This window comes from Manis javanica, chromosome 17 (assembly GCF_040802235.1).
Source record: "Manis javanica isolate MJ-LG chromosome 17, MJ_LKY, whole genome shotgun sequence".
Taxonomy (NCBI): Eukaryota; Metazoa; Chordata; class Mammalia; order Pholidota; family Manidae; genus Manis; species Manis javanica.
The window spans coordinates 57,741,395-57,756,125 of record NC_133172.1 but is presented as its reverse complement, the minus strand read 5'-3'; the positions used below and the strand labels follow the sequence as shown (position 1 = coordinate 57,756,125).

General features: G+C 43.2%; 1 protein-coding gene and 1 long non-coding RNA gene across 4 annotated transcripts in view; one reads left to right on the top strand and one right to left on the bottom strand.

Annotated features, from left to right (window-relative positions):
* Window positions 1–4,058: 4,058 nt before the first annotated feature.
* On the bottom strand, window positions 4,059–13,147 carry DYNLRB2 (dynein light chain roadblock-type 2). 2 transcript variants are annotated; one of them, XM_017652331.3, is made up of 4 exons: window positions 13,011–13,147; window positions 10,814–10,889; window positions 5,165–5,332; window positions 4,059–4,296 (listed from the first exon to the last, which is right to left on the bottom strand). In XM_017652331.3, the coding sequence occupies exons 1-4, from the start codon at window positions 13,011–13,013 to the stop codon at window positions 4,256–4,258; spliced, it is 288 nt and encodes a 95-aa protein (XP_017507820.1). In that variant the 5' UTR covers window positions 13,014–13,147; the 3' UTR covers window positions 4,059–4,255. The 2 variants fall into 2 exon arrangements, with proteins under 2 accessions (XP_017507820.1, XP_017507811.1); XM_017652322.3 differs by lacking the exon at window positions 13,011–13,147 and adding an exon at window positions 12,813–13,004.
* A 41-nt stretch (window positions 13,148–13,188) lies between these two features.
* LOC118967520 (uncharacterized) overlaps window positions 13,189–14,731 on the top strand; it is a 398,901-nt gene continuing 397,358 nt past the window's right edge. For both annotated transcript variants that reach the window (XR_012126582.1, XR_012126583.1), the window contains exon 1: window positions 13,189–13,321. This is a non-coding gene — a long non-coding RNA (uncharacterized lncRNA). The remainder of the gene's footprint in view (window positions 13,322–14,731) is intronic.

Below are 14,731 nucleotides of genomic sequence, written 5' to 3'. Positions count from 1 at the left end.
GTGTTACTAAACTTAAATATTCCAAACATCAAAACTATTCCAAAATGCCCTGGAGACACTTGAGTTTCCATTATTAGAAATGATTCCATTTAAAGGGAGTCTTCTAGCCCCATGAGTCCCAGGATTTGACATACTAAGTTATTTCTTGTAAGGCTCCTGACTGGAGATGGTACCACCACCCTGAAAGCTCTACTAGGACCCCAAACATGATCTACTCCTTTGACAACAGGGAATATAAGAACAAATATTGGCTGATGGGAATGAGTATCTATGGCCAGTTCACCTAAACATGCTATAGTTTCCTATCTAAGGGCATTCTGTTATTTTCAAACATCAGATGAGTACGGATATTTAGTGTGAAAGACCATATTGGACATAATTATAATCTGTCCAAGACCAAGAAGGGGAAAAACTCAAATCGTAGTCTATGGTAATTTTTGGTTTTGAAGAGGATAGGTGATCTCGCCAACAGCCCAGACTGTAAAAGGGACTGTGAGAGGCAGGCCGCTGCTGGAACTTGGGCGGGCTCCCGCCGGTCCTCGATGGGGCGGTCCTGCTGTGCAGTGATGAGGATTTGGGAGCTTGTAACACTAATGATGTGTAAATGCATTTTCAGCTATTTTATTAAGCTGGCCTTTCCACGTTCATTATCATTAATATATATGGTTGGGATATGTTCCTCCAGAGATTCTGCAAATAGCTCTCCTATTGTTCAGGAAAAATTTATAGCAAGTTGGTTAAAGGGGAGGCACCAGTGAGCCCAGGCTTATACTTCTCATAGGAAATGAAAGCATTACCAATGGTTTTGTAAGGAGGTGGACCTTTGGTCTATAGGTCTAGGCATCTTTTAAGCAGAGCTAATTAACTATGCTTTGATGAATCCAAGGGGAAATGTGGATGTCTGAGCACTGGAAGGCAGAGAAAGGTGGTACAAATTCCCCAAGATTATATCCTCCTCTGTGCTAATTTGCTTTGGAAAGTTCTACTTTTTGCCACCATCTGTCTCCAGCAAAGGGCTACAGTGTCCTCTGGATGTGGGAGTGAAGAAGGCAGGACCACAGCAGAGTTCAGTGGGATGGGAGGGTCTTCTTCCCTGGAAGACCCCACAAAGGACCCTGGCACTGGCAGGGCCTGAGATTTCCCAGTGCTGCATCTCAAATGGAGCTTGAAATTTCTGGCTGGGCCAGGAGAAAGGAAGTGGCTTCACCACTCAGCCATGCCCCCCACTCATGAGCTCTGGGTGGCTAGGAAACTATGGGGAGATGACAGGTTGGGCCGTGGAATCCGATTTTACCTCTGGTACGTTTTATAGCCATGAGCTAATCTGTACCTCCTAAAAGCGATTTGTTTGGATGGTATGGAAGGATTCTCACAAACGCACGAGCCCCCAATAAGATCATAAGCATCCATTTCTATAGGCATGGCCAGTCCAATACAAACCTACCTCTCTGATTCCTGAAAGACACCTGACCCCTGGCTCAGGGGGAATCCTTCCCTTTACGAAACCAGGGGGTCAGATGGATGATCTCTGTGGTCCTCTCCCTCCAAGTACAATGTTGCCACTTGGATTCTAACAAGATCTTGCTTATGTTGGAAGCCGTCAGCAGATGCTAAAGCTCTCCCTGGCGAGTGGGTACCCAGGCCTCACTGGCTGAAGGATGAGGTTGGTCCACGGTGGTGTGTCTGGTCTCTGAGTCTTATCGCAGCAGGGGGGGACGAACTCGCCTGTGGCTGAGACCTGCTCTTTGGCTGTTTTCCTCTTTGTAAACGCCGCATCTGGATTCAGCCAGGAGGGGCTTAGTGGGGACGGAGAGCAAGTGACACGGGGCACTCCAGGGGGGGCAAATGTGAATTCAGTACTGCCTAGAGTTGGGGAATATAGAACAAGAGGTTCTAAAAACAGTGGAAAACTAGAGACATGATGGCCAAATGTGACATGTGAGTTTTGACAGGATCCTGGGTTTTTAAAAAAGGCTATATAGGACATTATTGGGACCACTGGGGAAATTTGAATATGACTCTTTGTTAGATGATATGTAGTCTCAATATTGAATTTCTTAAGTATACAGTGGGGTTATGCTTATGGATATATTATCTATCTTTTTAATATCTACAGAGAGGTGAAGCAAATATAAAATACTAAGAGTTGGTGAATGTAGGTGAAGTTTAGGGTGTTCATCATGCTATTCTTTCTTCTGCAAGTTTGGGGTTTTTAAAAATAAACAGCGTGGGAAAATTGCTTGGAAGTCAGAAATGTGCTATAGTATAGGTTCTCCATTCCTACAACCTCTTTCTCCCGTGCTTTATTCATCCCACACATTGAGAAGAACGCACTCCTGCTGTAATTTAAGCTCATTTCCTCATTTGTTCTCTTCTCTCAAGAGACACAGTCAGCCCTCCTTGTAAATCTAGGGCGCAGCCTGATGGATGCCCTGGGGGGCCTTGGGCCCCCGTATTTATGTGTGTTTACCCGGCCCTCTCCTCACCACCCAGCAGGAGCCTCCGTTGAGCACCAGCAGCACCAGCAGCAGCTAACGCCTGCTGGGCACCCACTCTGTCAGGCCCTTCGGCCACACCAGCTCCATCTGGGGCTAGGGTCTCTCATCACCCCATTTCACAGACCGGTCCATGAGGCTCATACTGCTTGTGAATGAAGCGCAAGAACCCAGGACTCGTGACTCCCAAACCTTCATTCTTGGCTGCTATTGAGTGGGTCTCAGCCCAGACCATGCTGGACTTACGTGGGGAGCGTTTTAAAGATAAAAGTGTGTGGGCCCCACACTGGGAGTACTGGGGTCTGGCGTGGGGCTCAGACATCTGTTGCACCGAGAGGCTTGGCTGTTTGGCTTGAGCCTCCATTATCTCTCTAAGCCTTGGGTGACTGCCATCTGTGGCCTGTCTCCTCGCCCATCCCCCTTGGAGAGTAAACTTGCACCTGAGGGATTTTCCTCAGCCCTTCCTTTCTGTTCAGAGCATGGCTGGCTTGGTTTGACCCCTGTGGCCTCACGGGATGCAAGCTGGGGCAGTGGGTGTGCTTGCATCTGAGCTGTCACGCACCATTCCCTGCTGTTGGCTTGCCGTGGAGTTGTGCGGACTTAGGTGTGAGCACCTGTGGACCCCTGCAGAGGGCAACCTGGGCCTTCTGAGAAGACGCCTCTGGGGAAGGAGAGGACAGAGGCACAAAGAGGAGGAGTGGGCCGCAGCTGTACCCACAATGCTCTGTTTCTTATTGTTTGGGTGAATCTCAGGGGAATTAGGCTGAGTGAAAGAAGTCAATCCCCAAAGGCTACATACGGTATGATTCCATTTATATAACCTTGATGTGACAAGATTATAGAAGTGGAGGGCAGATTGGTGGTGCCAGGAGTTGGGGGCCCCAAGGGACCTGGTGGTGTCACCAATACTTTGTGTCTGGACTGCATTGGTGTGGAGTTTCTGGATGTGATATTCTACTGTTGTTTTGAATGATGGTGCTGTGGTGGAACACTGGGTAAAGGTCATACAGAATCTCTATGTTATTTTTTACAATTTCACATGAACCCTGTTCTCTCAAAATAAGAGCTTCATTAAAAAGAGGATATAAGGTAAATATGGCAAAATATTAACATCTATTCTATATGGGTCTTGGAAATCTGTTATATTTGTTTTATTATTTTCAATTTCTGAATGTATGAAATAGCTAGTAAAGACGAACACCTTCTAAGTATGCGTCCTTACCCAAGACCCGCTTCTGGCGCCCTCAGGCTGGTGTGATGGCAGCACAAGTCTGAGCAGTTTTGCAAGGGGTGGGAGGTGGTGCTTACCTGCTTCTGACTTTTTACTGCCCTTACTCAGCCTGGGGAAGCAGCGAGTGCTCCCCGAGGCTTGGGACCCCGTTCCCTTGCAGCTCCTCGGTGCTCCAGCCCATCTTCTGGGCACGTTCACGAAACCGGCAAAATGAAACATCTATACTGATTCTAGGCAACAGTTACTTCTAGACTCAAAGACCTGTCACTAGGAAGGCTGTCTCCTCACTAGGATACTTCAGTTTTGGGTATCACAAAAAAAAAAGACACACATACCAGAATTTATTTATTATATAGTGAAATCACAACTTGACAATATATCCAAAAGGGACTAAATGAGACATGTAGGATAGTGTAAATGTAAAGACAGATAATATCCAAGAGAGAAGTTAGATGGGAATAGAGTCTTGGTAGTCACTACAGGGTAGAGCGTTTCCAGCCTCGAGTCGCAGGGCGGACTTGGCTGCCTACTAACACGGATTCTGAATGGCAATCAGAAGGTACTCCTTATCTGTGGCGAGAGAGGGACAAAAGTTAACCCACCCTAAAAATTAAAGTTAATGAATCAATACTTCAGCTGCTCTGTCTCCAAGATTTCACTTGGGCCTCGTGTGGACTCACGGTTGCCATCCTGGCTGCACAGTAGAATTATCTGTTGAGCTTTCAGAAAATATCCTTACCTGGGGCCTGGCCCCCAAATTCCAATTTCACTGGTCTGGGATGGAATTCCAGTATCAATAATTAAAAAAAATTTTTTTTATAAAGCTCTTAACGTGATTGTAATGTGCAGCCAGGGTGAGAACACAGGTATAGAAAATCTTTCTTTAGTTTATGGGTGGTTCTGACTTTATAGATGTACTATATAGACAAGTTTGTTCTGGACTAGATTTAGGTGCGTGAGTCCTGTTTTACACTGACATCTACTAATGCTGTGTATGTAATTCCTTCAAGGAAAGAACGAATCTCTGCGGCTGGTGTCTTCTGGTGGGCCAGGTGAATGTGCTCTTCCCCTGGGGAAGGTTTTTAAGACCTGATGGGCCTTTGACCCACCCAGTTTTATCACCTGGACAGGAGACTTCCCCCCACTCTCCAGAAGATCTCACTGTGCTGAGTTCACCTAACATGAGACCGACATCTCCTGAATATTTTAATGACTAATAATAAATGCAGGTGTGCAAAATTCAGTTTCCTCAAAGGTCAAATTTGTTGCTAATTTCACAAAATTTTCAGGCTGGAATTCTCAGTACCTTCATTTTGTAGTTGAAAAACATTATGGGTCATATTGCATGTTAAAATCTGTACTCCCTGTTCTTTGAAACAAAACTTTTATTCACTGAGATAGAAAGAGGCCTCAAATAAGAAGTGAAATGCCAAATTACCTGGAGCTACCATGATTTCGTGTTTCTTTGACCTAATCCTAAGAAACGTCAGGTCGTTCTGAGGGTCAATGTCCCGGATGGTGCTCCTGGCTTTCATAGTCAGCTGATGAAGAAGCCCTGCATACTGAACTGTTGTTGAGTTGTCCAAGGTTGTTCGGATCGGAATGCCTGTTACGAGATTTAGTCTCAGGTTAAAATTTGTTCTGATTATAAAAGTAGTGTGCACGTGGTAGAAATATCAGGCAATACTGGTAACTGTAAAGAGGAAGAAGTGATGGTTGGTATTACTCACTGGGAACAATTTTAGTTTATTTCCTTCCAATCTTTTTGTCTCTATATGGATCACAAAGGGTAATTAGGTCAAACTGTAATTACAAATTTGACTACTGCTTTTTCTTCATTTAAATATACAGGTTGTCCTTGTTAGTGACCATGGCATTCACACTATTTTTAATGGCTGTACACTTTACTATTTTATGGATATATTATAATATCATCAATCTCCTATTGTTGGATTGTTAGGTGTTGTGTTTTTGCTTTTGTAGCTAATGGTATGATGAACACTTTGGTGTACAAATCTTTGGAAGTTGTTAACTGATTATTTCAGTATAAACATATTATTATGCAAAATGCATCCCCCCAAGTGTCCGGTCTACAGGGAATCTGCTTCGAAAGGGTTGGTCTGTGACACCATGATAGTTTTCTCCCCTGAGGCCAGAGATAGAAAATAGATCACTGCACACGTTCAAGAGTACATCAGAAGGGATTTTCAAAGTTTCTTAGTAACTCCCATGCAGTATTTTGCAGACCTTAAATTTATATTGAAAATACAGCAACAAAGACATTGTAGTTTTGTTGGACATTCCCTGGTTTGCATCCATTCTTGGTTTAAGCATGATTACATTTGGCTGCTGTGTGCTCTATTGTTCCATTATCTGAGTTTAAAACAGAACCTATTAATTTAACTGGAGAAATCTAGCCAGACAAATACACAAGTATAATTCAATTCAGTTCAAATCAATTCTGCTCAATTTGGGTTGCTCAGCGCTCAGTGCTTATTATGTAACAGGGGCTGTGCTGGGTATTTTACATATATTGTACCTAATCAGAGAGGATTTCACGTTATTTTGAGGACTACCAGATAGCCAGGGAATTCCAGGGATTCGATTTGCAAATATACCTTTGATTTAGGGGGACATATGAAGGTGAATTTGGGTTCCCTGTCAAATTTCTCAGGCTCCTGAATTAAGGCCAAGCCACAGAAGAGGTTGACGTGGCTCTTGGTTTCCCTCAGAGAACATAATTCCAGGAACTGGTCAACAAGATTGCACTTCAAGAGTGGAGCCGCATTAGAAATTTAGGAGTTGGCCTGTGTTTCATGAAACTCTTTGAGAGCCTCAATTCTGCCTTTGAAACAAACTGATTTCTTCCTATTTTACGAAAACCGCTATCTCCAGAATAGGTCCTGCAAAACGGTATGAGGATAACATTTACAGAAAAACATACTCACCACTTTACATAAAACTTCTTAACTTCAGTATACTCTTTATGTAAAACTTGTTAATTTCAGTGTAATCTGTTGGCCACTTTTCCCCCACAGGTCAGTTATGTCTTTTACACCCAATGAAGTATCACAAAGCAAGTGTCTTTAACAAGCAGGAAACTGAGATGTCGCAGGCACTCACCCTTTCAAGAGCACTTTTGATGAATAGCACTTTATTTTACATCCTGAAGAGTGACGCCCTACAAAGTCTGCATTGCTCAGTGTCAAAACAAGAAATACAACAGGAATAAATTATTTAAAATGTAGCAGACAAGATTATGAATCAGATGTTCAGGCCTATTTAGTTAGTCGATTCATGACCCAAGTCAATAAATAAAACAGCCAGCCTTTCAGAATAATAAGTGTGCTCTGTGGTAACTTGGCACTTTTCATATCCACTGTAGACTACTTGAAAAAAATCAGTCAACAAATATTTATTGAGCTCTTGCTTGGTATCATGAGAGGTAATTAAGAATAATTTATGAAGAAGTAATTTTAGCCCAGGATATAAAATTTGCCCATTTCCCCTTCTGAGAAGTAACCATTGCTCCAGTTTCTTCAGTACCCTTCCAATACTCTAAGTCTATTCAGGTATGTTTGTGTTCGTATTCTTTATTTTAATTGTATCATTCTCTGTTCATGTTTTTCATTTATACATGTGGGAAATTGTTTGGTTCAGTATACATAAGCCTAGGTCACTCACATTAATGACTGCATAATAGGACTGTTAAATGGGTGCTTTGCTATACACACAACTACTCTACCTTCCTGAGGGGCACTCAGGCTGTTCCCAGTCTTTGACTTTTACAAACAAGGCTACAGAATATGTCTGTGTGCCTGCCGTTTCACATCTGCATATATGTGCAGGACAAATTCTTAAAATGGAACTTCTAGAACAGAGAGCATGGATTTGATATTGCCATATTTATGGCATTACTTTAAAATGTGATTCTTTTGATCCCAGTCCAGTGATACTCATCAAGCGTACATTTGTACTTTGGTTGATAGATTATATTCCAAAAATAAAAGGAATTGGCTGGATGGTTGATAAAATCTAATGAAATTCAAATGATGGATTGTAGAAATGTTGAAATATTAAAAATCAGAGCCTACAGAAATCAGGCTTATAAACATAAGAATATATGACAAATATGAATGCCTGGGAAACAACTCCATATACTCCCCAGTATCTGATCCAATGATCGGTGCTGCAACACCATAAACAATGAATGGTTTTATAAATGGGAAACCAATGTTAACAAAGAATCTACTCTAATAAAAACCTATACTCAGCATGGGGCCTAACTGGTACCTGTACTTTACTGTCCTGGATAGGAAGTCTGTTTCAGTTAACAGTGGACCCAAAGGCTCTACTGAACATGGCATATGCTGAGATCTAAATGGTAGAAGGCCTACCTGACCACAAAGAAAACCTGAAAATATGTTAAAGTGATTTGCCTAGAATGAGCAGACAAAAACCCCTAGTAGAGAACAAGAACACATCAACACCAGCTGTGTTGAATATTTTCGGCATTAAATTTCATGAGACTTCTGAAAGCTGCAACTGCATTATAAGAAATGGCACTTTCATTGAAAATGGACTGGGCTGTTGAAATGGAGTATTTTATTACCTTCTGGTTGTCCACCATATACTACAGGCTATTAATAAACACCCTTGTCATGCACTCTGGTTAATAATATGACTGTAAAAATAAGCCCCTCATTTATATTTTTGGGAAAAAGGTTAGTTTGGCTTTCAGGAAAGTGTCCTGTAATCTAATACTTTATTCTAAGAGTGGCTAATTAGAAAGTAATGGGTTTTAAAAATAATATGTCGTTGCCTTTAGATAAGAAAAGTGTTAAGAAACCTCAAGAAAATAAATATCACTTTTAATTCCACCACTCAGATAATCCACCAGAACATGTCCCTGCCTTTTCTTCCATATTTATTTTAAGTGTGTGTGTGCCTGCTATTTATGAAGAGAAAATGCCGGCTGCTGCTTTGTTTTCTGCTCCTTTCCATCTAATATTGTGAGTTGTTTTCTGTGACTCTGTTCTTCAGCATTTTAGATAGAATAATGGTTTGTCAAGTAATATTAGTTAATTCAAAACTTTGCCCACTCCTGGGATAGATTTGTTTTCTTATTTGTCTGTTTATTTATTACTGTTACATATGATGCCTCAGTGAGTATCCTATGAACCTAAGTCTTTTCTTCATCACCCTATAGGATAAATTCCTAGGAGTGGAATCACAGATCAGTGGGTATGGATGTTTTTCTGATGTTTGATTCGTTATCGATAGGATTATGTACTTTAGACTAAGAGCTTTCTAAGTAACATGTTAGATGAGTTGTCTTGGGATGTCACAGGGAATAAATTTATACTGGGCTGAATGGTGTCCCCCCACCCCCACGAAATTCAGAATGTGACCTTATTTGGTAATAGGGTCACAGCAGATTAGGCTCTAAGCCAATGGCTGGGGTCCTTATAAGAAGAGAAAATGGAGATACAAAGAGGAGGAGGCCATGTGATGATGGAAGCAGAGACTGGAGTGATGTGTCTGCAAGCCAAGGAACCCCAAGGATGACTGGAAACTACCAGAAGCTGGGAGAGAGGCAAAGAGAGATCCTCCTTGTAGAGCCTTCAAAGAGAGTCTGGACCTGCTGACACCTTTTTCGCAACTTCTAGCCTCCAGAACTGAGGAAAAGTAAATTTCTAATCTTATAAGTTACCAGGTGTGTGGTACTAGTTACAGCAGCCAGAGGACATGAATATAGTACCTCTGTGAAGTCCAGCAGATACCCCCTCTTAGGGGGCGGGGCAGGGGTTATGCAAATACTGGACCTAAAATCAGTTTGCCCGGAAGTATGTTCTAGGGTCGGACCACTTCCTGGAAATATTAGGCACCACGCTTCGCTTACGTGTAAGGCCGACCTTAAACCCTCTTCTTCCTGATCACTGAAGCTGAGTGACGTTTATTATATTCATTTGGTGTCATTTTTCATTTTGTTTGATTATGTTGTACAACACATCAAATGTTTAATCTCTACAAATCAATAAAAAAATTCCCATATTCTCAGAACTATTGAATTATAATTCTACTAAGGGCTGGGTATTTTATTTTAACATTATAATGGATTATAAAGGCATTTGACAATCATTTAATTATCACAACCATCGGAAGTTTATCTTCCAGTTTTACTCATAAGGGATGGAAGTTCAAAGTTTAAACAGACTTCCAGTGGGTAGTTGCTCAATAAATATTCATTGATTGATTTGCTCCAAAATAATGATTAGTTGTGGGCTTCTGTGGCCAAGCACTGTGCCATTCTATGGTTGTGCCATAAATTACACTTACGTAATGTAATTGAATAATTGAATAAGTGAATAAGTGAAGTAGCTACTCTTATTTCAACTGATGCTCTGAGATTTGTGGTACCTCTTGCTCTAACAGATGCCTGAATTTGCAATGAAACCAGCAGGAGCCTTGGAGAAGTTGCCACCATAGCTGAGCATGGGCAATGGGCCAGTGAGAATGCTCTGTGGATTGGTAATAGGGATTGTGGGACGAGAGCAAGTTTTTGGTACAGGTCTACAGATTTCATCAGTGGGAAATGCACTGGCCCTTCTTATACTATATCCACAAATAGTATACTATAAGGGATATTACAATTAATTCTCAAATATTTTATTAAATATGGCAAAGGAACAATTTCATTTAAAATGAAGACTAAAACTCTGCATCCTTTATAATGTTAAAACAAAAACAAACTGTCAACAATGATATCCTTCCTATCTTCAATAGCACAGTTTTACTGGTACTCCTGAAATGTTAGAAGAGAGCTACCAAAGCTTTAAAAATTAATGGACCATGTTTCTTAAGGAAAATAGACATTTTTCAACATCTCTTATTCAGTTATATCCCTAACTCTTAGCAGAGTGCTTGGCATATCATAGATACTCAATACTGCTTGATAAGTTAATGTTACAGCTAAAATATACAAAATATCCTTCTTATTTCAAATTCTAAGATATCTGTCTTAAGGCGGAGCAAACAGGTTCTCGGTTGGCTTGCGTGTCAAGAAGGCCCCTGTGATGAGATTTACCTTCTGCATTTACAACCATAGTTCCAAGAACCCCCTTGTGGCTCTGGATCCTCTTTAGGGTTTCCTCCACCTCGGCCTGGAAGAGATCAGGATGGCAGTTAGCCACGAGTGTCTTTGTGGTGACCCCAGTCCTAAGGAGAATATTGTTTAGAAGGACACCTATTTCCCTATCTCCTTAGCCTAAGGTACTGGAAGGTATACTCTCAGATTGTTGGAAGAGAGCTTTGAAATCAATTGTCAAGTCTGACATATAAGCCTACATAAGCTCCCTCCATCCACCCCTGACAGATCTCTGGCTCGAACTATTCTGGAATAGAGAGAGCTTACTGCCTCACAGGAGCTCACTCCATTTTTACCTGTATCTTGCTTGCCAGAAAAGGATTCTTTACATCAGACAGAAATCTGCCCCCAACCAGCTTTGACCCTTGCTTTTTCCATATTCATATGAAAAATTCCTGCATCTACATTATAATCCTTTGAATATTTCCAGAGCTATATTATTGTCTCCCTCTGTCTAAAAGTATCCCTTAAGGAGAAGTCCTCTTCTCAGTCCTAAAAGTTACCTAACTGGGAGTTCAGATTAACTTCAGGATATTCTGTAAAAACAATGTATTCCAGAATTCTCTTGGTTGCTATAGCCTGGGTCTCAGAGAAACCTGTTCAGCCATGTAGGAACCCCATTATTGGGTTTCAGACTCACCTTTCTGAGGGAATCTTATGCATAGACTATATTGTACCAGTTTTCCTCCTCTCTACAAATGCTAAAATCAAGAATAATCTTTTTCAAACCTGCATATTCTTCATAACTGAGTAATCATTGGATATTCTGAATTCAGAGTATTCTGCAGTCTCTTGATGAGGGTTTGTGATTTTCTTCCTTCCAACATTGTATGGGTGAACAATATGCTACTTTTTTCAAAAGACAGTTTTCTGTTGCACCAAATGGGGGCAGGAGAACTTGTCTCCTCATTTTCACCACAATAGCAGGTTTTTTCTGAATTTCAGACATTCATGTACTAGATTCACAAGTTTTACCATGATGAATACTATCTATATTATTTACCTAGCATATTCTTTAAATTATCGCACTGCTAAAAACATAAATGCATTTTAAAAGGAAACTGTCACTACCACAAATGGAAATCTGGTATTACTTGTGATAAACAGAAATAACCACTAAAAACAAACAAATGAAGCAAGAACAATTTTGCTAAATTCGACCACAATGAAAGCTCTGAGCCTGAGGTCTGTTCTTCAGGCGAAAAATGGAAATTACAAAATGGTAGGGGTATTAAGGACCTAAAAGTACCAGGAGCTTTCTCCTGGATATAGTCTAGAGGCTGAAAAAACTGAAAGAGGAATAGAATGACTTCATCAGATGTGACTGACTCTGTGGTATTTCTGAGCCATCGCACGCAGCAACTAATGTTTGCATCTCACTTTGGAAAACACTAAAGTAAAGCTAAGCTGTATGGGGGACCAGTACGTTAGTACCTTTTTGCCATCTTTAAGACACTGTCCACTGTCCACCCCCTGTCCCTTTGCCCAGTTGTTTCCCTTTTCCGGATTTCTGAGCCCTCCTGAAACAATCTCCTAATCCCCATCTGCAATCCCCTTTGTATTCCTCTCTAAAACTCTTTGCTTTCACCTTGCTCTTTTCCAAAGTACTCCAGTCTCCACTTTTCTTTCTTTTTTTAAAATTTATTTCTGCGCTCCTCCCTTCCTTTCTGCTCTCACAGTATCTCCTCCTGCTCCGCCCTCCCCATTCCCCTGCTCTCCCTGTCCCATCTCTTTCGTCCCTCTCAGCATCTGGTTTTTCTCCTCTCCCTCTCGCCCTTTCTCTTGTAGAACTCTTCTCGTGGTCGAGATCTCTTATCAATCTCAGGATATTTCACCCCTCAATCTCTCCCCTTTCTCGATATCCCCCCTGCCCAAGTTCAATCCCCAGAATCAAGCCCCTGAATATGAGCCCCCAAGATAGTTTCCGTCATCTAGGCACCTTTCCCCCACCAAATTCCATCCTCTCCTTCCACCAGCCTGTTGTCCCTTCAAGGGGCTTCTGGAGACCCCAGCCTTGGCCGCGGTCCCGGTCCCGGCCCCGGCCGGTCCTGCGTCGGCCTCTGGAACCGGGCAGCGAAGGCCCCCTCCGGTGGGCACCCCTGGAGCTTCGGGACGCGGACCGAGACACCAGATTTACCATCGCGCGGGAGACGAAACTTGGCTCAGTCCGGCTCTCCTGCTGCTCTGGATGTCAACAACGCTTCTCGCCGTTGCTAGGAGACGGGGAGGAAATGACCTCCCGGAAGCGCCGGAGATCGCGCCTGCGCGTGCGGGGGTGGGGCGGCAGCCCGGGCGGCTCTTCCGCCCGCACCTGCAGGCGGACGCTGGGTACCGTGGCCCCGCGCTCTCCCCTGGGCTTCACCTGGGCCCGCGGGGCCGTAGGGCCGAGGAGCGGAGAGGGCATAGGCCGGGTCACTCGTTCGTGCCGTCCCTCATTCATTCCTTGAGGTACGCATTCATGTGACAGGCACTTCCTCGTTCAAGAGCGATTCGGTGACCACCTGCCACGTGCAAGTGCTCCTGTGTGCCTGGGGCCCGTCCTAGCCGGGCAGACGCGCCAAAGGCGGCCGACGACGCCGTGCTGTCCGAGTGTGAGGCCTGCCCCGGAGCAAACGGGGCATGGGCCCCTGTGACTACGGGGTCGGGTCGCGTCAGTATTTGGTCGTGGCCTCGCTGCCTCGTGACCCTCCCCGTTCTTCCCTCAGCGCTGCCGTGGGAAGCGCCCGGCGTTTGTCTCCCTGCTCTTCACGGATAGTTTTGTGTTTATTAACGAGGAAATACATCGCAGCACCGAACAGTACAATCCTGTATACATTTGGTAATTCGAATCTCCCCGCTCCCTGAACTGTAGGGTAAGCGCCATCGGACATCTCAGGAGCCCATCCAGCTGTAGCATCCCTGACTGGTGGTCACGCTGTTGAAGGGTTGACCACCTAGCAGTATTTTTGTTGAAGCCGTTAGGATCTTTCTTTTTTGGTCATTATGTGTCAACCGTTCTGAGTTGCTGACAAATTGCAGGTGGTAGTGCCGGCGGTTCTACATATTATCGCAGAACAGCATTCCACTGGGTCTTTCAGGAACGGATGGAGGAAACCGAAGTTAAAGATCAATTAGGGATGGTCAGAAGTGACTTGACCTTTTGAAGGGCGTCGATAATATCTTTGTAGCCTGAAAGGCAGAGAACAAGTATTGTGTGAAGTGTAGCAGAAACATTTTGTGGCTGGAGCCATAAAGTCCTGGGATTTGAAGAGGGCAAACCTTGATTACTAGATACAAGTGGTAGGTTAGGAATGCATCTCCCTAGGGACTGACGAAGCTATAATGACTCCCCGTAATGCTGACTCAGTTTGTGCTTCCATTTCCTGAAAGCAGCCTCACCGCCAGACAAGGCATACTTATTGCGAGTAATGCCATCTAGATTCTGAGTGGGCCCCTGGCACGGATGCTCTGAAACAGTTTTGAACTCAGTAACTTTGGACTAGATGATGCATTTCAACGTAGCGTTTATAATTTTAGGATATTGAGTTAAGTACAGACACACTGTGAAAAGCTCTAGTTCGTCTTCAGTTTTTGTGTGTATGTGGCTGGGGAGGAGATTCTGGTACTGTTCTCTCCCTTGTCCTCCAGGAAACTTACGCTTCTCAGAAATCCAGGTCGCAATAGTTAATCAGTTCCCCTGGTCACTCAACACCTGGAACTCCTACCAAAATGATTTGGATTGTACAGCTAAAGTGATGGGGGAGGAGTCTGGTGTGCATGTGTGTGCATGCGTATGTGTGCAAATGTGTGCAGATCTGGATCTTGACTAATTGCCTATATCCACCATTTTAAGTAATAAAAATACAGGTATGTACAGTA